The sequence below is a fragment of the Gymnodraco acuticeps genome, unplaced genomic scaffold, assembly GCF_902827175.1.
Source record: "Gymnodraco acuticeps unplaced genomic scaffold, fGymAcu1.1, whole genome shotgun sequence".
NCBI classification, from domain to species: Eukaryota; Metazoa; Chordata; class Actinopteri; order Perciformes; family Bathydraconidae; genus Gymnodraco; species Gymnodraco acuticeps.
This window is the reverse complement of record NW_022991219.1, coordinates 2,140,342-2,162,752: the sequence shown is the minus strand read 5'-3', so window position 1 is coordinate 2,162,752 and position 22,411 is coordinate 2,140,342. Positions and strand designations below refer to the sequence as shown.

Sequence of the window (22,411 nt, the reverse complement as noted above, 5' to 3'; positions counted from 1 at the left end):
ATATACTGTATTATTTTACAGACCTTTCTTGTTTTTCTATATTACGTGTAAATACCATAAAAATACAGTAAATTACTTTTATTTAAAATAAATAAAGGTTTTATTCTGTAAATTGGTTTGATGAGAAATTATCGTTTTTTACAGGATAATTCCATTGTTTAATTGTCTTGAATGTTAAATTACATTGAATTCTATGTAAAAACACATAAAATACACATAATTTTACTGCATGTAAAATGAAGGCAACTTTCTTTTTTTTGTTGCAGTAAAACCTTAAATGTAATGTAACAAAATGTAAAAAAAATAAAAATAACTGTATTCTGTACTGTTGTAGAATAAAAATAAATCTTATTATAAAACATCTCAAATGTTAAATAAATGTATACATCTTCACAAAAAATGTAATATATTGCAGAAATACCCCAAAATGATTTTGTATAAAGTAGTTTTCATAGTATACTAAAATAGTTAACTGTAAAAAAAAGCGTCATAAAAAAAACGTAAAATGTATGTAAAAAGCTACGGCACTTGAAATGGAATCCAGCCATAGAACGGCAGACAAGACAAGCAGGATTGGAATGAGTCCACAACACTCCTGATTGGTTGATATAAACGTCATCGAAAAAACCTGCCAATGAGCACTGTCCGCGCCTTCAATCCAATTTGAAACTTCCAGGTCAGTTTGAGCGGCTCTCCTGCGGAGCTACAGAGCTGTCTGTATGTCTGCTCACGAGTTTATGGACTAATATCGGGATAGTTTTACATCTACACGTTAAATATGAGCATCGGGACGTCAACAGAGAGCAGAAGACTTGAGATCTGGTGAGTTCTGCAACTGTAATGGAGTTAAACATGTATTTAGATAATCCTTAGTTTGTGAATGTTTAATTGTGTATTTAAGGTTACGTTTCTTCTTCTAGTTCAGTGAGTTTTGAGGGAGGAGACATATATTTTAAGGGAATCTGTGGAATCTCAGCTTTCATATGATACGTTTGTGCAGATAGCATGAAGTAAAAAAGATCGCTTTTGCCAGTTATGTGCTAAAGTAGCGTTAGCCCCGTTAGCTGTTAGACTTGTGTTTCGTTTAGTTAAAAAATGTTAATATCGTCAGTTAGCTGAGTTTCTTCCCGTTAAGTGGTAAGCATCATTAATAGGTTGTTAGTACATTTTAAGAAGTCCTGAGATGCTGTTTCTTGCAAGATGTCCCACCGGCGGGACAATCGGGCTATACAGGTTAACAAGGTGGCTGCTAACGTTAGCTTACAGCTTATTGCAGTGCTGCCGTCATCCTCTCGTCTCCAACGCGGGACGATTACACATAAACGTGCAGCAGGGTGTCACAGTAGTGTCGCCAATCTTATTATAAAGTTTCACAGCTTTTTTACTGCGGAATCCAGTTTGTTAATGTTCAGTAGCCAACAGCTATCATAGCATAAACTGCTACCCACTAACGTTTGGCTAACTTGCTAGTTAGCTCTGCTCTATATATTACAAGCTAACATGACTAGCTAATGTCACACTGTGTGAACTAAAATAGTTGTTGTATTACTACATCATACATGCTTGGTCCACATCTCTGCTAAAATTATTATTTTTAACAAAATTATCATTAAATTATCTTTATTTTTTTGCATTTGTATCACACTTGGCATAAACTATTTTAGTTAATCAATTAGAACTGGAGAATTAAAATAATGATTTGTGGTAATCAAAAACAATGTATTTAAAGAAACACTAGGAATAACATTTTTTACCCATGTTGTGCCTTAGAAGTGTAGATACAAACATGATTTTTATTAAAGAAAGTTCAAATGAAAATTAGAATTGGTGTTGATCAAAAACAGGTTAATTGAGGAATTCCTGGAGGTAATTTATTGCAAAGATATTTACAAATTAAACTAATTTGGGTCACTTTTGAGCATGTTGGTTGTATGTTGTGTAACAAAGGGTTACCATGACAGCTGTGATATTCACTCTTTTGACAGAGCACCAGTGGACAGTGAAGACTATGGAACAGAACATGTGATGGCTTTGTGTGGAAAGCTGCTAAAGCCAGCTGGTGACTCCTCATCAGTCTCTCCAGGCAGCACCCAGCTATTCTTCCATCTTGCAGATGAAAAGACTTTGATATGTGAGTAATAACTAACTTGTCTCTAACATAATATTGAATGTCAGTGTTTCCCCTAGGTTTACTGCTGATATATTCTAGGGGTCGACCGATAATCGGCTTGGCCGATATTCCGCATTTGACCGATTATCGGTATCGGCCTTTTTTTAATTATCAAATAGCCGATAAAACTTTGGCTCTGATGCGGCCGTTTCTCTGGCTGCAGTCACCACTCTGTGTACACGAGCAATGTCCCGCCCACAGCGCTATCTGATAGGCCAGGGGTTCCCAAACTTTTTCAGCATGAGACCCAAAACAGAAATGTTGTGGTCCTAAGGGACCCAAGCTCAAAAAATGTCATGATTTTCCATAATATCTACAGTTATAAACAAAGAATGCAACACACCATGAATTTAAAAATGAAAATATTTATTTAATTATAAAAGTGCATCGCATCAATTAGGTTTCTCACCATAACAACCTTCCCTTTGAGCTTGCCGCAGAAACAGGGTGTCCGCGGGGTCTTAAAAAGTATTAAAAGTTGATAAATCAATTTAGCGAAAAATAAGGCTTTTAAAAAGTATTAAACGGCATTTTCCAAGGTATTACATTTTGTAGCATGTTTGCAATAAGTATATAAATTATATTCTAAATTCTATAATTTAATCATTGCGTAGGTGTGTAGTGTGATTCTGTGTCGTTTTTTGTTTTTTTTATCCCATTGGATTTGACGTCATCTGAACAGGACATTGCACGCTCACTGATGACTGCTGCTTGATAGCGCGCGAAGGTCTGTTTACGCCGGTTACAACATGGGGAAATGCAAGTTTGCATCCAAATGGTTGGAGGATATGGAGTTCGAACCATGGCTGAGGCCCGTTTCTGGGAATAACCGTGAGGCCTACTGCTGCATGTGTCGGAAGGCGATTAGTGTTGCCTCGATGGGGATCAAAGCTGTCCGGTCCCACATGCTAAGTGCTAGCCGCTGTGGGACGCAAACAGCAGGTCTCAATCGCGCATTTCTGGGCAACATCACCGCCCCCACCCACCATCGCTGAAGCTACTACAGCCTCCACCACTTCATCTAAAGTTACTGCTGACCTCCGAGTGCTGCTGGCCGCCACTCCAACGCTGCGGGCAGAGGTTCTGTGGTGCCTCAACACCGTAATGAAACACCAATCCATCAATTCCAATGAAGGGATTTCCGATCTTTTCCAAGCTATGTTCCCAGATTCGGAAATAGCCAAGAAGTTTGCCTGTGGAAAAGACAAAACAGGGTACATAGTCCGATTCGGCTTGGCCCCTTACTTTAAAGAACAGCTCGTTAATAGCATCAACAAGGCTGGGCCGTTTGTGCTGATGTTTGACGAGAGCCTTAATCAAGCCACCAAGAAAAAACAGATGGACGTCCACATTCGTTATTGGGATGATGGCTGTGTCTGGGCCAGGTATCTTGGGTCGCAATTTTTGGGACACGGAAGAGCCGAGGACTTGTTGCATCACATTAAAGTAAGTGTATCTCTAGTCTACTTGCATTTCGTGTTTAGGGCCTGCCTGCCTAGCCACGGGTCTTTTTTCTTCAATCCCAGGTCTTTTTTTATTTTCAAAACATTTATTATGAATATGAATTATGTGCTTTGTAAACAACTGAATCTTTTGTCACACATGGCTATTTTCGGTAGATTTGCAGGGTTCGTACGGGTGCTTGAAATCCTTGAAAATGCTTGAAATTTGACGTGGTGTTTTCAAGGTTGGGAAAGTGCTTGAATTTTGGAAATGGTGCTTGAAATTGAGATAAAGTGCTTGAAAATGTAAATGCTTTACTTTTACAATAAATTGCTGTCTGACTGAATAGTTCGCTTTTTAGATTAAAAGAAAATAATTGCTTCGCTTCTACATAAAACATCTCCGCTGCGGCCTTCCCGCGCTATGCGCGCGACCTGCAAGTGTTTGTGTTACGTGTGACTTGAGCATTCTGATGAGAGTGATAGATGACTGTGTGCCAGGAGGTTGCAGTTTCAACGAGCGTTGGCTAGCAGAAGACAAATACAAGCCATGGCTAAGACGAGGGTCAAGCCCACGAGTAGCCTCCTGCAAAGTTTGCAAAAATAACGATGCGAGAGTCTGCGCTGACGAGCCACATGAAAGGTACGCCGTAGTCAAGCATTTTAGATTAGGCTAACGTTGCATGTTACGTTTGTTTAAGCTAACGTTAGCTAGCTGAATGTAAAGGAATATTTTGGTCTTGTTAAAGTATATAGAGTTTAGTGAACTGTCCTCGGGAATCTGTTTAATATGGTTGAAGTGTATTCCTGCCTGTAATGTGATCCATAGCTTCTCAGGAAGACACAGGTCAAGAGGTCATCTGATGTCTTGTGGGGGAGAAGCTTGGCTCATGTGGGTTTACAATGCAACGAGTCTTTGTCTCGACATCTGGCATGCATTAAAGGAAAACCCGCGTGTTTTAGGGCCCTCCTCTTCTTGTCTGTATAGATGGGTTCTTGGCGCTTTTAGGCTTCAGAGTTTGCTGGTATCTTGCAGGGAACTGTGATATGCTGTGAACTCTCCGGCCGCTCAGGCTCTCAATAAATATCAGTGTATTGACAGGCGAATCCAGTTTCACTCATTTCATGATTGGCTCAACATTGCTGCAAAGAAGTTTTAACTTCACAATTGGCGTCACGAACGGTTACCAACAAATCGTCGAGCTGGTGAGTGTAATTTCAAATCTATATTTTGACATTGCCTCGCCAGACTCTGTGATTGACGGTATAAAATTACCTGTGGAACAGATAGATGCAATATTTTTGGTTTCCTCTGTGTGTGTGTGCACGGCAAATATTCGGAGAGACCTTAAAGAGGGCATCAGTAATGTGGAACTTCGGTTTAAAAGCAATGTAAAGATTTGTACTGAAACGAATCGCCGAATTCTGGAGATTTCAACGGTTTAACTAGTTAAATCAACTCGCCTCGAAATCTTCCTGTTGCTGGTGCAGGGTGTGGGTAATTCCCCCCCCCCCCCCCCCCCCTGTGGAGAGCAGCACACGAGGATAAACAAAGCACAGTGTCGTATCTTCTTAAATCGCACCATTATGAGTTTTGGAACTAAACAGAACTATTATTAACGGGAAACGTGATACGAAATATTACGTCACGCTGTGTTTCATAAACTGAGGGGTTGTTGAATTTGGCTGTTGTTAAAATAAAGGGTACTGAATTCATTAAAAGTCTCTGCTCTCCGGATCGGGGAGGGCAGAGCACCACTAAATTAGCATAGTGGTTGTTGATTGAGAATAATGTGGTTATTACTCTTCAGCAGATTCCGTTCTTAGAATTAATTAAATTAATTAGTATCTCTGCTCTCGGTCGGTTGAGCAGTTTTACCACTACATTTGCATAGTGGTTTTGATTGAGAATAAGGTAGTTTATTGCTCATCAACAGAATTCCCCTCCCCCCTGTGGTGAACGGCACACGAGGAATGTTTAACAACACAGACTTGTATTTTCTGTTAATCACACCATAAGCTCAAGAACTAAATTGAGCTATTAAATGGGAAGGGTGGTGGCAGAATATTACATTCACACTGTGTTTAATAAACTTACGGATTATTGAATTGGATGTTGTTTAAAAAAATAAATAAAAATAAGTACTGATATTTCCCTACCCCCGCTGAAGTTTCCCTAATTCGGATTAAAATTAAACTGGATGAGTTTAGCTGTCACCTGATATTTGTTGCGGGTTCATGTTTGTTTGTATAATTGTTTCGTGTTTGTTTGTATACCTGCCGTCTTGTGCATGTTTTTTAACAACTAATAATTAATCAGTCCACAGCCAAGGTAAAATTAATCTAAATTTCCGCAAAAGGAAAATAAATTAAAAAAAAGCCTCTGTTTTACACCCGGGAACCTCAGAGGCATAACTGCGGGTCATCTGTCTGCTCAAATAGGTCAATGTTGTATTATTTGTTTCATTTTCTCGATTAATAGCTTATATAGACAATACCATGCTTAAATAGACTCCTAAGTTATTATTTCATATGTGACAATATGCAAGAAAAGGGAGGGAAGAGTCAAATTATATTGAGCAATTGATTTCATATTGGAACATTCATTTCTCAAACCTATGTTTTATGGAAGAGGAAATGTACTTCTGATAAACTAATCCTTGATCAAACGGTAAATGGTGAATTAATATAACATTTATAATCATTGAGAAAGGGTTATTCCACAGGGACTAGCTCACATTTAACTTAAAATAACATTTATCTGCTTTGGACTGATGATTATATGATTCTTGCATGTTAAATGACTAACACAAACCTTACATTTATAATGTGTCAGGAAGGCTCCCAAATCATTCTGAGGGGGCCTATCCTATTTTTGTAATTGAATGATAATGTGCTAATCCATTACCTTGAGTTGTCTGCACTCAGGAAAACATCCCTATCAAGTGTTAACCCAATAACTAGGAGAGCTCTGAAGGCCAAGGGTCAGAGAGAGAGGATCACACTCTGCGGCTGCAGAGAGCAACTTATCCACGGGCAAGGAGGTCGTTCGAGATGAGAGGATTCTAATCTTCAACTTTCTGATGAGATGGGATGCTTCTTCATTTTCGCTCGCAGGACGAGCGATGGCTTCAGAGGCTTCATACAAGGTCTCCATGTTTCTTGGAGGAGCAGATGTTTTCATAACCTCTCCCATCACGGGGGGGGCATCTGGATGTGCCACTTGGAATAGGCAGGTGCTCTCAAGCAGATAGCAGAAGGAATGCAGGCAGATGAGCCTCTGTTTCACTGGGAGATCATAAAGTGCTCACTGAATTGAGCCACAAAAGCAGAGCAATTGGGGGGGATTGAGATATGGCGCTCTGATGAAGAAGAGTTTTGAGCCATCTGGACCCGGTGACGACATTACCTATTGACGCAGCAACCACTGTAAGTTATATTGTTGTTTAATTAGACTTCTCGGTTTCATTTATTCGACTCTGTATAATTGTTACTGTAGCTTAAACGGCTAAATCGCTTTTGAGAGATTTTAAATCTCAGATCTGCTCAGGCGAAACCTGCTTTACAGGTCTCAGCACTCAAGCCTGCATTATTAACATAGGCAGGGCCAGTCTATTGTCGCCCATCAGCTGTAGATAGTTAACTAATTAACTTCAGCTGTGAGAACTGAGCAATCAGGCGTCCATTTCGGGTAGCTCTTTCCTGGAGCGTCAGCTTCAGCGGCAGACAGGCTAAGACTGACAAAGACATTAGAGTCCTACAGGAGTAAGACTGACAAAGACATTAGAGTCCTACAGGAGTCACGAGGGAGGCAAAGAGGAGGCAAATCCTACTTTGATTGAGCTAAGTATCGTTGGTGTTTTTACTTTTTAATTTTGTTGTTTAGCCCCTCATGCTATAATCATGTGTATTTTCTCCATTCCTGTTCATGTGTCTTCTCGCAATTATCACTGGCCCCGTGTATCTCGTAATCGATATAACCGGCCTGCTCTCGTCTATCCCACATGCTCCACTGAGATCCAACATCTAGTTTCAGGTGGCCTGTGGAACTGCCAGTCAGCTGTTCCTAAGGCTGACTTCATCTCTGGCTACGCCTCCCTGCAGTCTCTGGATTTCCTTGCTCTCACTGAGACCTGGATTACTCCATCCAACACATCCACCCCAGCAGCTCTCTCCACTGCATATTCCTTCTCCCATACACCCAGACCCACTGGCAGAGGAGGTGGCACTGGTCTCCTGCTCTCTCCCAAATGGAGCTCTTCCCTCTTCAAGCTACCTAACTTCACTCCTTCCACCTTTGAGTTCCATGCCGTCACAGTAACCCATCCTATACAGTTAACCATTGTTGTTCTCTACCGTCCACCAGGCGCCTTGGGGGACTTCTTGGAGGAATTAGATCATCTCCTCTCACACATCCCTGAAACTGGCCCTCCCGCTGTACTTCTCGGAGACTTCAACCTCCAGATGGGGAAGATAGACGAACTAACATCTCTGTTAACCGCCTTTGCTTTCTCACTCTCTCCGTCCCCACCGACTCATAAAGCTGGCAATGTCCTTGATCTCATATTCTCAAGGAACTGCGCTACTTCTAACCTCTCTGTAAACCTGCTCCACACATCCGATCACTTCTTCATTTCATTCTCTCTATCCCTTTCCAAACATAACAAACTAATCTCTTCCCATCCTACACTTGTCCACCGTAACCTTCGCTCCCTCTCTCCCTCTCCCTTTGCCTCGTCGGTGCTCTCAGCCCTCCCTTCCTCTGATTCGTTCCAACTACTGCCTCCAAACTCTGCTGCAGAAACTCTCCTCTCTACTCTCTCATCCACTCTGGACTCGCTCTGTCCTCTGACATCTCGGCAGGCTCGTCAGTCCCCTCCGGCTCCCTGGCTAAATGATGCACTGCGTGCTAATAGAACCGTCCTTAGGGCAGCAGAGCGGAAATGGTGGAAATCCAAACACCGTGACGACCTCCTAACCTATCAAGCTCTCATCTCCTCTTTCTCTGCTTCAATCTCTCAGGCAAAAAGCACTTTCTTTCAAGATAAGATCCAATCTTCCTATTCCAATCCTAAAAAACTATTTTCCATCTTCTCCACCCTCTTGGACCCTCCAAAAGCTACTCCCCCCTCCTCACTTCTGTCAAGCGACTTTGTTACCCACTTTGAAAAAAAGGTTAATGATATTCGCTCTTCTTTTTCTGACTCACCTTTACTCACCGCTGGGTCACCAGACCTTCCTTCCACCAACACACTAACCTCCTTTTCCCCTCTCTCTCCAAGTGAGGTTCTTACCCTCATTACTTCTGCCCGCCCTACCACCTGTCCTCTGGACCCTATCCCTTCAAACCTCCTTCAGACTATCGCTCCTGATATTCTACCGTTTCTCACCCATTTCATCAACACTTCTCTAACTTCTGGTCACTTTCCAAACAGTCTCAAGGAGGCAAGAGTAAACCCTCTCCTAAAGAAACCCACTCTCAACCCGTCTGATGTTATAAACTACAGGCCTGTCTCTCTCCTCCCGTTCCTGTCTAAAACACTTGAACGCGCTGTCTTTAAACAACTCTCCTGCTATCTCCATCAGAACAACCTTCTGGATCCGCACCAGTCTGGTTTCAAGGCAGGTCACTCCACAGAAACTGCTCTCATTGCTGTCACGGAGGAACTGCACACTGCCAAAACTGCATCCCTCTCCTCTGTCATCATCCTGTTGGACCTGTCTGCTGCATTCGACACGGTGAATCATCAGATCCTCCTTCGCACTCTCCAAAAACATGGAGTTTCAGGCTCTGCACTTTCCCTCCTCACCTCATACCTGAAAGACCGTACCTACAGGGTGACTTGGAGAGGGTCTGAGTCCGACCCTTGTCAATTAACTACGGGGGTCCCTCAGGGCTCTGTTCTTGGTCCCCTCCTCTTCTCCTTGTACACAAACTCGCTCGGATCAGTCATTAGCCCGCATGGTTTTTCTTACCACTGCTACGCTGACGACACCCAATTAATTCTGTCCTTTCCCCGCTCAGAGACCCAGGTCGTCGCACGCATCTCTGCTTGTCTAGCTGACATCTCTCAGTGGATGTCTGCTCACCACCTCAAGCTCAACCTTGACAAGACTGAGCTGCTCTTCCTCCCGGGAAAAGATTGTCCAACTCTTGACCTGACAATCAACATCGGCACCTCAGTTGTTTCCCCGACTCAGACTGCAAGGAATCTGGGTGTGACCCTAGATAACAACCTGTCCTTCACTGCAAACATCGCTGCTACAACCCGTTGCTGCAGATACACGCTTTACAACATCAGGAAGATACGTCCCCAGCTGACTCAGAAAGCGACTCAGGTTCTGGTCCAGGCTCTCGTCATCTCACGCCTAGACTACTGCAACTCCCTCCTGGCTGGTCTACCTGCATGTGCCATCCGACCTCTGCAGCTCATCCAGAATGCAGCGGCTCGTCTGGTTTTCAATCTTCCTAAATTCTCCCACACCACTCCGCTCCTCCGCTCCCTTCACTGGCTTCCGGTAACTGCTAGAATCCACTTCAAGACACTGGTACTTGCTTACCGTGCTGCGAATGGATCTGGCCCTTCCTACATCCAGGACATGGTTAAACCGTACACCCCAGCGCGTGCACTACGCTCTGCATCAGCCAAACGACTCGTTGCGCCCTCGCTGCGAGGGGGACCCAAGTTCCCATCGGCGAAAACACGTGAGTTTGCTGTCCTGGCTCCAAGATGGTGGAATGAGCTCCCCATTGACATCAGGACGGCAGATAGCTTGCACATCTTCCGGCGCAAACTGAAAACTCATCTCTTTCGACTCCACTTCGAGCGTTAGAACGATTAACGAAGCACTTTTATACTAATAAAGGACTGGATTACCTAAAGCCAGTTGAGTAGCACTTGAAATGTTTGGCTCTATGAAACCTGATATACTTATATGATTCTGTTTTCTTCAAGGTTGTGTCTTCCTGGTCGAATGTACTTATTGTAAGTCGCTTTGGATAAAAGCGTCAGCTAAATGCAATGTAATGTAATGTAATGAGCCAATCAGCACCTCAGTGCTAATCTACAGATAATTGAGTTATGGCGCTCTGATGAAGAAGAGTTTTGAGCCAATCAGCACCTCAGTGCTAATCTACAGTATCAGGATGCCTTTACACACCAGACATTCTGTGTCATAAAGAGAGGAGGAAAACATATTCTTCTAGCTCTCGTACAAAGATAACATTTGAATTGAATGACCAGATGATTAACCGGTTGACACCTCCCCCGGCTGCGATCGGCTACTCTCGTCTACTTTCGAGGCGAGCCGCAATGTGTCTCAAACAAGCCTACTGTGGTGGGGGGGTTGCAGTTTTTCAGGTTGATATGCGAAGCTCATTAGCTAGCCAACATGTATCTAGCAAATGTTTAGCAAAATATTAGAAGTGAGGCTACTAGACTAACGTTAGGTCTACTGTAATAGCCTCACTTTTAATAGTTGGCAAAACATTAACTAGCACTAGTGTTTTGCAGTTGCTAGCAGCTTATTGGGATGTTATGCTAGATAGACAGATCTAATAAATTAAGCATTATTGTTAGTTAAGCATGTCAGCCTTTAGCCCCACTTCTTGTCTCTCTCTCTAACTCATTGCAGATGACTGCACTAAAGAAAAGGGCACAGAGAGGAAACCAGTTGTAAGATGTTTAAAAGTTAATTAAACATAATATATGCTTAAATGCATTTCAAATAAGTTGTGTTGGAGTTTGTGTTATTCGACATTTTGACACCAAGATTTTTTTTTTTACTGCAAATGTATATCGGTTCCAAATATCGGTTATCGGTCTCCTTGATTACTAATAATCGGTATCGGCCTTGAAAAAGCCATATCGGTCGATCCCTAATATATTCTTTAAATCCTCTGGAGCAGAGAGAGGAGCTGTGGATTATTGTTATTGATTAATGCATCAGTGTTTCTTAGGGTCAAAAACACTAAACTCAACTTAAAATGAAAGCGTTAAGTTTATTTAATAAAAGAGCTCATGTTCAATGTGAAAAGTGACCGTAGATATAGATTAGTTGCAATTTGGTGCTATATGATATATATTTAAAAAATAAATAATAATACAAAAATATATATGGGTTAGGGTTAACCCTATCCAGTGGTTAGTTTTAGGGTAAGCTCCACTGTTTTTTTTATTTTATGTATTCACTTTAAGAGAAAGGGATTTCAGAAACAAGTCGCACAAGTTTGGCTCGAGGTAAAATTAACAAAAGGTAACTGTTGTTACCCCTTCTAAACTTATGAAATAATGAGAAAATATGAACGACTCTTCATAGAGCCACGTCCACACAGCTTTAAAGTTGTAGGAAGCTGAAGCATTACATTCGTGCCAACGGCTAGTTGTCGTTTCTAAGGTATTAGAGTTCTGGAAGGTTTAGCATAGGATCAATGCCCTTGGGATGCTCTCAATAACTGTTTTACAATTTTGTGTGTGTGTGTTTTGTGTAACCCTGCTTCAAAGGTCCATCATACAAGATGTAGGGGATCTATTGGCAGCTGCTGATAATAACATCCATCATTATGGTTTACTAATAGTTATCACTTCACTTCCTCCTCCAGCACCTGGACACAGCAGGAACCTACGCCAGGATCCTGTTTGTGGTCTTCAGCTCCGCGTTCAACACCATCATTCCGGCTCTGCTGCAGGACAAGCTCTCCCAGCTGCACGTGCCCGTCTCCACCTGCAGGTGGATCACAGACTTCCTGTCTGACAGGAAGCAGCACGTGAGGCTGGGGAAACACCTCTCTGACTCCCGGACCATCAGCATCGGTTCCCCTCAAGGCTGCGTTCTTTCCCCTCTGCTCTTCTCCCTGTACACCAACAGCTGCACCTCCAGTCACCAGTCTGTCAAGCTCCTGAAGTTCAGACGACACCACCCTCATCGGACTCATCTCTGGTGGGGACGAGTCTGCCTACAGGTGTGAGATGGACCATCTGGTGACCTGGTGTGGGGATAACCACCTGGAGCTCAACGCTCTCAAGGCAGTGGAGATGGTTGTGGACTTTAGGAAGAACGCAGCCCCACCCACCCCCATCACTCTGTGTGACTCCCCAGTAACTGCTGTGGAATCTTTCTGCTTCCTGGGCACCATCATCGCCCAGGACCTCAAACGGGAGCAGAACATCTGCTCCCTCACCAAAAAAGCACAGCCAAGGATACTCCATCACCATCTGGTACGCTGCAGCCACAGCCAAGGATAAGGGCAGGCTGCAGCGTGTCATCCGCTCTGCAGAGAAGGTGATCGGCTGTAATCTGCCATCCCTCCACGACCTGCATGCCTCCAGAACCCTGAGGCGGGAAGATAGTGGCCGACCCCTCCCACCCTGGACACAAACTGTTCACCCCCCTCCCCTCCGCGCTCCATCAGGACCAGAACCTTTCTCCATCAGGACCAACACCTCTCTCCATCAGGACCAACACCTCTCTCCATCAGGACCAAAACCTCTCTCCATCAGGACCAAAACCTCTCTCCATCAGGACCAAAACCTCTCGCCACCAGGACCAAAACCTCTCTCCATCAGGACCAGAACCTCTCTCCATCAGGACCAAAACCTCTCTCCACCAGGACCAGAACCTCTCTCCATCAGGACCAAAACCTCTCGCCACCAGGACCAAAACCTCTCCATCAGGACCAGAACCTCTCTCCATCAGGACCAAAACCTCTCTCTACCTCAACAAGGCCCGCCCCCCCCCCACTGACACTTTACCTCAGCCACAACGCAGACTCTATGCATTACATAATGGAGATCACAGGATGGTAAATAATGCAATGTTTAAATATTGCTTACTGCACATATTTTATATTCTATAATTTATTGCATTCTATTTCGATGTAAATTACTGCTTTATTTTATTGCTATCTTACTATATTTTTATTAGTGTTCTTAATATAGTTTGCTATCTGTGTGCTTTTTTTTATTTGTATGTATGCACCACGACACCTAGTGAAATTCCTCATACGTGTGAACCTACCTGGCAATAAACCCGTTTCTGATTCTGATCTGTTTGTCCTCTAGGTTGCACTGCCACGTCTACAGTAGTGCAGAATGGACAGAGGAAACGTGATTGGGCCTCATGTTTTTTGCAGACAACATACATTATCCTACAAACTTGGGATAGGAGGGTGAGTGAACAAGTTATCCATTGGTTGGAACCTACATCCCCAATGTTAGACGTACTAAATCCTGCACACTGCTCCTTCAAATGGACAATCTGAACATATGTCGCCATTTTCTAAATCTTGTTATTTTCCGTTGAGAATGTTTCAAAGTAATCTTAAAAAAATTCTACTTACTTTTTGTTTCTACTGTTTATAAGTATGATGTTTAAATATGAAATGCTGTATTCATTAGTTGTACTATAATTCTACAAATATTTTTATATATATATATATATATGTTGTTGCTATGTACCTGTAAAGGTATTAACATCTGATCTGAGGGGAATTTCTCGTGGTTTATTTTTAACTTGTGATTGGAAAGCACTTTGAGCTACACGTGCTTTATGAAAAGGGATTTATAAATAAAGCTTTATTATATATTGCAATATATTTAAATTTCAAAAGTTGTGAACCTGTTGTGGAAATATTTTCCAAGGCCCATAACTTTGACCCAGTGTATCAGTTCAAACTGTCCTGACTGAGCACAGGCACCTGTAACCTTGGCTGCTGTGCTCTCAGTGTTTTGTCTCCCTGTTCCTGCCTGTTGGCGTCAGCTGATAGAGGTGTTATCATTCTATCTTGTTATGCAGCATGTTGATGATGCTCTCTGAACTAGCTAAATACATGGGTCTGGGGTAGAGTTCTTCAGAATTGACGTGGCAACTCTACCGTGAAGTCAGAACCTCTGACTCTTGGACTTGTGATGTGAATCCTCCGGCCGTTAACTCCAAATAAACCATCATGTGTTTGACATCAAAGCTACTGCTCTTCCCGTGTCTCCTTCCTGAGTCGGTGACTCCCACTGCATAGCTACACAGAAGTTTCCTCTACAAATTGGCGTTGTCGGCAGGATGCCAATAAATCTACAGAGCTGGTAAGTGTGATTTTCAAATCTACATTTGGACATTGCCTTATCAGAATCTGTGATTGACGGTATCCTAAAATTACCTGTGAAACTGATCGGCTGCGTTTCCTTTTGGTTAATGAACATTTGGGGATGATAAACCCAGGAGATCAGTGTCTGGGGACTCAGTCCTGGCTTATTTCCTCTGTGTATGCTGCTCGGGACGGAAGTGCCATACAGGCATACACAGCTCATGTTTAGAGATACCTTAAAGAAAGGGCATCAGTGAAGTGGAGCTTCTGTGTGAATTGAAAGCAATGTAAAAGATTTGTATTGGACAAATCGCCGGATTTTGAGGGTCTTAGCGGCCAAACATAGCAGTTGAAAATAAGCAGCCAGAGATATTTACTGCTATCACCTCTCTGTAAAAACACGGCTCCAGCTGCAGCCTTGCGTGTGTGTGTAAAACCTCCCCGCGTGTGTGTGGGGCTGGAGCAGTGCAGGCTGAGAGGGAGAAAGTCACAGCTTATTGTCTAGGTTTTAACTCACGGCACCACCGTCCTTCAAACGGGACGGTCTAAAAGCACTCGTTGTTTAGGACCGCTTTTCTCATGGTTAGACGGGCCAGCGCGAAGTGCGTGCATCACCCGATGCGCTACGGCTCTCTGGAGCAGGTGGCGGTCAGGAGTGCATACATAAAATTATAGGCTAATTGATCAGAGGTGTGTAGTGGCAAGCAAGCATAGGCAAACTGTGTTTCACCTTGAGGTGAACTCGATAGCAAGTGTATATAGGCTGGTCGTACGGACTACAGTCAACTGAGCTGTTGTTTGGAGAGAAAGGGCAGGGAAAAAGTCTGTGGGCTCCGATCGGGGGGGCACAGCGCCACTAGAAACAAATAACCTAGTGGTTGTCGCAAGAGGATAAGCTAGTTACCGCTCTTGGACGGCTTTCAGGCACCGATAAATAACTTGTATACAAGGGTGAGGCGTGAGAAGACGCCCCACTAATTCCCCACCCCCTCTAAGATCTCTAAAATCCGGACTAAATTGAGCTGGATGAGCTTTGCTGTCGCGCTGGTGTTTATTACGAGTTCATGTTTTGTTTGTCTGATTGTTTGTATGGGGGTCTATATTGGTTTGTCCCGCCGTCTTGTGTATGTTTTGTAACAATAATGAATCAGTCCATAGACAGGGTAAAATGAACTAAACTTTAATTATCTCACCAAAAAGTAAATGACCTGAGAAAAATAAAAAGTGTTTTTATGTCCTGCCTCTGAGTGCAGGGGAAAATGTAAACAAGAAGCACACTGTTCAGGGTGAGCGCTAGGTGTAAGAAGAAACTAAGATTATATTGCTTTAATAATCCATTCTTAAATGGTATTGCTGGTATGTTAAGATATCTTTGTGACCTTGTATAAACCCTATGCCCGTCCTGCGCCCCGAGACCCTCAGAGACTTGCCTGAGGAGATCAGGGTTGCAAAATCTGGTTTTAGGTCAATGTTGTATTATTTGTTTCATTTATTCTTAATCTATGTATTGTATAGTAATAATGAATAAAAACGTAATGTATTGAACACATTCCGAAACAAAGCAGAACTAGACTCAGACATAATACTAATTGTTGTTGAAACCTTTTGCGCTGTTGCAGCAAAATGGAAACTGTGTTAATTGTCTCATTCCAACTGGCCACTGGAATCAGGAGAATTAATATAAGTTGAAGTTCAATTACATTTTTAAAAATAGTTTAACATTCTTTATTAAACTGCTTCAAATTATTTCTAGTATCAACCAATTGGTCTCCATAGACAATACTAAAATTAAAATAGTTGTTAAACTACTGACAAGTTTTCTGAAACCGAGCTTATGAACAACAGAGTAAAGGTTGCTGGTTAAGCCAGGATCAATATATTTGTTGAAGTTTTTATTGTGTGCATAATAAATGTGTTAAATTAATTGAGCAATTCTTTAAAACTATAATGTTGCAATTTCTTTAAAATAAGTCATTACAGTTAAAAAATAGGTGTTGTTTTCCAAGGGCCTCTCTTTCACAGGCACTTTGAATCATAACACTTCCAAGTCCTACAGAGATCAGTATCACTTTGTGTTGCAAGCCAAATCCAGGGGTTCTACTCGAGCCCAATTTTAAATACCATAAAGAAAAGTATTGAACCCAGCTCGAGCTAAATGTGAAATCTATTTAATTAATGTGCAAGTGTTTTGATTTATTTAAAATGTTCCAGTCTAGCTTCCTTCGAGTTTAGTATAAACAACAGATTGGTTCTCATAACATTCTCACTGCTGTGCTGTCCCAAATGTTTTAAACCTTGGGCACACACACACACTTTGGATGAGTAATCACTTCATCCAAATTGTAAATTGTTGCCTTCTTTAAGGTTATTAGTAATTCAAGATTAATTATTAAATTAAATGTGGTACATAACATATAATAAACAAAATAACTTTGATTTGATCATTTTGTTCACAACATTAGACCTTGTCCTCTAATCTCTACTAGAATAAGATAAGTGTGCATGTTTGGGTGTCGAACACTCCTGTAATGTACCTAATCTTCTTATCCTTTTCATTACAGAGCTGGGGAAATGGTGTATTGCTTAGATTCGGATCCGTGCAAAGTCCAATTATGACTGACTTTAGTTCTAATGTTAATTTGATTTCAACCCATAAGTAATTATTTAGATTAACTCAACATTTCACATGATGGATTAGTGCTCCACATTTTTCCCACTAATTTGTTGTGCAATTAGGCCAATGGTAAAGAGAGACATTGATGACCTTGTGTCCCTTTTGTTGGTACGTGGTTCCATTCTGTCTATGGCCTTGGACGGCTTCACTAAGAATCACCCAGTTCTGACACAGTTCTGAGTGCAGTCACAGAGATGCTATGGCTGCTCTACATGAAATGACATTAATGGTCTGGTCTGAGAATGGACACCATTACCTGCTTCCAGAGACAATGCCGCTCCTCAAACTGAACAATACTGTCTCACGTGGGCCACTCCCCCCACCAAGCCATGAACTGAAAGCTTGACATCTGCTTTGAACACCTGGAAGCCTCCCGGTCACACCAGCACCAACCCTTGGGTCAGTCAGATGGGACTAACGGCTTAACTTAGGGCATTTGGTTCAGAAATATGACTCTCGTTACGGCAGAGTGGGTTGTTTTTTTTAAGGCTATTCATACTGCTATGCAGAGGATGCCTGTAGGTTGGCAAGCTGTTAAAAGCCCCTACTATTTTTAAAATAGGCCTAATGTCAGGAGCCTCTTAATGTCTAGTTCTACATGTATTCACATTATATGGACAATGTTTCCACCTGGTGAAACTGAAGGCTGCACGGTACTCAGGCTACAATACGACCATTCTGTTCTGCTCTAACAATTCAATTGATAGATTCTACATCAAAACAATTAGCTTTTATTGTTTCCAATGATAACGTCATTTTAAGAGAAGGAATGCAAACCTGTTTTCAAATGTAAGGTTTTGAATGTGTTTGACATTTCTCAGTAAAAACACCCTCAGACACCCACTATCATTTATGCTATGCTTTCAGTAATAACTCAGATGTTAAGGGGGATGAAGCTTTTCCTCCCAAATCAGATATGCTTTGTTTTTCAACAAAGGTATACAGTTCCTGCATAATATGTTTCTCACAATTGTTTGTTTTTTTGTAAGCTGCACACAGGTGATACTGAGTCTTCTCGATTAATAGATTACACCATGCTTAAATAGACTCCTAAGTTATTATTTCATATGAGACATATGTAAGAAAAGGGAGGGAAGAGTCAATTATATTGAGTAATTGATTTTATATTGGAACATTTATTTCTCAAACCTGTTTTATGGAAGAGGAAAATAAACTAATATGTTATCAAACGGTAAATGGTGAATTAATATAACATTTAGAATCATTGAGAAGGGGTGATATCCGCAGGGACTAGCTCACCTTTAAATTACAATAACATTTCTCTGCTTTGGACTGATGAGTATATGATTCTTGCATGTTAAATGACTAACACAAACCTTACATTTATGCATGTACATGTCTCAGGAAGGCTCCCAAATAATTCTGAGGGGCCTATCCTATTTTTGTATTTAAATGATAATGTGCTAATCCATTACCTTGAGTTGTCTGCACTCAGGAAAACATCCCTATCAAGTGTTAACCCAATAACTACAGTAGGACAGCTCTGAAGGCCAAGGGTCAGAGAGAGAGCTACGTGGGTCCACGCCAGCCACTGCAAGGTCCTAGTCACCAACAAAAGTAGATGACAACAAGTGATGTGTCCTAATCACCAACAGAAGTAGATGACAACAAGTGATGTGTCCTAATCACCAACTTGCACCACACTTGCACTACATACACCAAAACACACTACACACAAGGTATCACGAGCGAGTGCCAGCTGAGCGGTTCCATATGCTCTCTGGTTCCTCGTTTGTGTTACCGGTGTGCGGAGTCTGACTGTCCGTGTCACAAAATCGACCGAAGGAATACACACACACACACCCCATGGAGCATTCCCACCTCGTGATGACGGCTCGCCTGGGAAAACGACAACGCAACCGTGAGCAATACAACTGGCCTGGCCCAGTGATGTGGGGTTTAGCTCGCCACAAGATTACGTTTGGTTGTGCGGCGACAAGCTCTATCAAGTTCTGGCTCCCCTCTGGATAGGTACATGCACTCTAGTGGATTTGAATCCAGCAATCAGGCTTAACAACACTACTCTTTAATGTATTATCCATGATGTTTCAAGTACTGGATTAATTTCAGTTTTGGCCCAAAACAAATATTTATAATATTTCATATAACAATTATGTAGCATATTTGATCCTCAAATTAGAGAAGTATAATTTAAAGAAATTGATATTCTCAACATTAGATAAACACAGAAGAATCCTTTCCAAGTACCATAAGTAGATGCTCAGGTAAGTATGGCTAATAGGAATAATTGATAGACTTAATTTGGTACAGATCAGTGGTAGCATTTACAAATGTAATAATTCAAGGTTTAAAAATGTTTAATACTTCCTTTCCAGGTTTTTACAAACGTCTTTGAATATTTGCCTAACTTTTCCTTTTCAGATTTTGAACAATGTACTTGACTAAAATGAATGTATTGATTTCACTAAGTGCCTTACTCTTGACTAAAGCGTATTTAAGTAAACGTAAAAGTAATCCTAAAATTGAGGACACTGCACTTTTGCAGATTACAGATTGATCAAATCACCAGTGTGAATTCTATACTCTAACTGTGAATGTTTATCTGGATCTCTTACGATCCTGAGTTTTAAAATGCTTTTGACTAGTGATTGCCTTGAAGTAAATCTTTAAAGCGGCAAGCTGGTTTTGATTTTATAGTTTGATGAATGAAATTAACTAATGGTAAATGATAAAATATATTAGTTTAAAAACAAATATTTAGCCATTGTGCACCTCTGTTTTATGTGTGTTCATTATTATGCTTTTGACAAAAGATGATCAAACACTGATGAGATGATTTTTCCTATTATGATTGGCTGTATCAATCATTGTGATTGAATGTTTCAATCTTAATGTGATTGATGTAATTGATGTTGTGTAAGTCCACACTCAAATCTGAAGATTCCCATTGATTTAAGTATTGAACTAAATATTATTAGACTAAGGGTTTTAGATTATCAAAATTGATAAAAAGGAAGAAACTGTTGTGGAAATATTTTCCAAGGCCCATAACTTTGACCCAGTGTATCAGTTCAAACTGTCCTGACTGAGCACAGGCACCTGTAACCTTGGCTGCTGTGCTCTCAGTGTTTTGTCTCCCTGTTCCTGCCTGTTGGCGTCAGCTGATAGAGGTGTTATCATTCTATCTTGTTAAGCAGCATGTTGATGATGCTCTCTGAACTAGCTAAATACATGGGTCTGGGGTAGAGTTCTTCAGAATTGACGTGGCAACTCTACCGTGAAGTCAGAACCTCTGACTCTTGGACTTGTGATGTGAATCCTCCGGCCGTTAACTCCAAATAAACCATCATGTGTTTGACATCAAAGCTACTGCTCTTCCCGTGTCTCCTTCCTGAGTCGGTGACTCCCACTGCATAGCTACACAGAAGTTTCCTCTACAGAACCTATTCTTGGTTGTCAGCTTCTGTTATGTGCTACCTAGCATATGACAAGGTGGTTCTAAATAGTCAACAATCCAATAATATTTTTGTATTTTATTTTTCAGGTATTGCATTCTCAGAGTATTGGGCTGCCGCCAACATGTCCGTGGGTACTGATGAAGAAGGATGGTGCAGTCATCACAGCTAACTGCAACTGCAAGGCTGGTTTGGGATCAACATGTACCCATATCTCCTTTTCTACATAGAAACATCTATACGGATACGTGATGCCAAGACAGTTACCCAGGAAAAGGCGTCCCCTCTCAAAAGAAACAGAAGTACTAATCAATCTGAATGACAGTGTATATATTTATTTGATTGAACTTGTTTCTTTTACATCAAATCTATATAAAGAACATGTAAGTACACGGCACCTCTGTTGTTTCCCCGACTCAGACTGCAAGGAATCTGGGTGTGACCCTAGATAACAAACTGTCCTTCACCGCAAACATCGCTGCTACAACCCGCTGCTGCAGATACACGCTTTACAACATCAGGAGGATGCGTCCCCAGCTAACCCAGAAAGCGACGCAGGTTCTGGTCCAGGCTCTCGTCATCTCACGCCTAGACTACTGCAACTCCCTCCTGGCTGGTCTACCTGCATGTGCCATCCGACCTCTGCAGCTCATCCAGAATGCAGCGGCTCGTCTGGTCTTCAACCTTCCTAAATTCTCCCACACCACTCCGCTCCCTCCACTGGCTTCCGGTAACTGCTAGAATCCACTTCAAGACGATGGTACTTGCGTACCATGCTGCGAATAGATCTGGCCCTTCCTACATCCAGGACATGGTTAAACTGTATACCCCAGCGCGTGCACTACGCTCTGCATCAACCAAACGGCTCGCTGCACCCTCGCTGCGAAGGGGACCCAAGTTCCCATCAGCAAAAACACGTGGGTTTGCTATCCTGGCTCCAAAATCGTGGAATGAGCTCCCCATTGACATCAGGACAGCAGAAAGCTTCCGGCTCAGACTGAAAACTCATCTCTTTCGACTCCACTTCGAGCGATATAACTATTAACAAAGCACTTACATACTAACAAAGGACTGGCTTATCTAAAGCCAGTTGAGTAACACTTGAAATGTTTTTGCTCTATGAAACTGAGCTCCAACAAGCCGTTTAGGACAGAGAGTGAATACACATAGGCCTACTATACAGAGATGCTGTATGAGAAACCAATGTGATTTTGGAAAATTACACAATATAAAACTATTTTAGTAGACCTCAACAATGGAAATATGATCAGTAGAAATGGCCATGGGACCTTTAACATCATAACACTCACCTCCACCTGTTTTCGGCCCAAACCACGCCCTGCACACTCCCCCTCCGTGACGGAGTGAACTCCGTGGAGTGACACATGAAACTCTCTCCTGTCAGATGGAGGGAGTAAATACAGAGGCAAGCTTTGGGACAAACTCCCCTCTCTCCGGCAGAAACAGGAAATGCCGTAACTGTATAACGGTTTCAAATCAGCATCTCTTTGACAACATTTTTAAAATAATTATAATAAATAAAATTCCAAACATCTTTAATTGTGTAAAGCTCTTTTAGTTTTAAACCTGATGTTTATAAGGTTCTTA

At 41.9% G+C, this 22,411-nt stretch overlaps 1 protein-coding gene and 1 long non-coding RNA gene across 4 annotated transcripts; both read left to right on the top strand.

Annotated features, from left to right (window-relative positions):
* Positions 1-686: 686 nt before the first annotated feature.
* On the top strand, positions 687-13,093 carry LOC117561737. 3 transcript variants are annotated; one of them, XM_034239313.1, is made up of 4 exons: positions 687-822; positions 1,986-2,131; positions 2,853-3,616; positions 12,215-13,093. In XM_034239313.1, exons 3-4 carry the CDS (start codon positions 3,275-3,277, stop codon positions 12,578-12,580), a joined length of 708 nt encoding a protein of 235 aa, XP_034095204.1. In that variant the 5' UTR covers positions 687-822; positions 1,986-2,131; positions 2,853-3,274; the 3' UTR covers positions 12,581-13,093. The 3 variants fall into 3 exon arrangements, 2 of the variants coding, with proteins under 2 accessions (XP_034095204.1, XP_034095205.1); XR_004571424.1 differs by lacking the exon at positions 2,853-3,616; XM_034239314.1 differs by having other exon boundaries at positions 1,986-3,616.
* Positions 13,094-13,301: 208 nt separating this feature from the next.
* Positions 13,302-14,202, top strand: LOC117561757. Its single transcript, XR_004571426.1, has 2 exons — positions 13,302-13,414; positions 13,674-14,202. It is a non-coding gene; the product is annotated as an uncharacterized LOC117561757 (long non-coding RNA).
* Positions 14,203-22,411: the final 8,209 nt, after the last annotated feature.

What these genes read in the sequence shown, in the direction of transcription:
- LOC117561737 (XM_034239313.1), top strand. Translation starts at nt 3,275, where the DNA reads ATGAAACACCAATCCATCAATTCCAATGAAGGGATTTCCGATCTTTTC. An exon ending in ACTTGTTGCATCACATTAAA is followed by an intron (nt 3,617 to 12,214) that starts GTAAGTGTATCT and finishes TTCCTCCTCCAG; the next exon opens with CACCTGGACACAGCAGGAAC.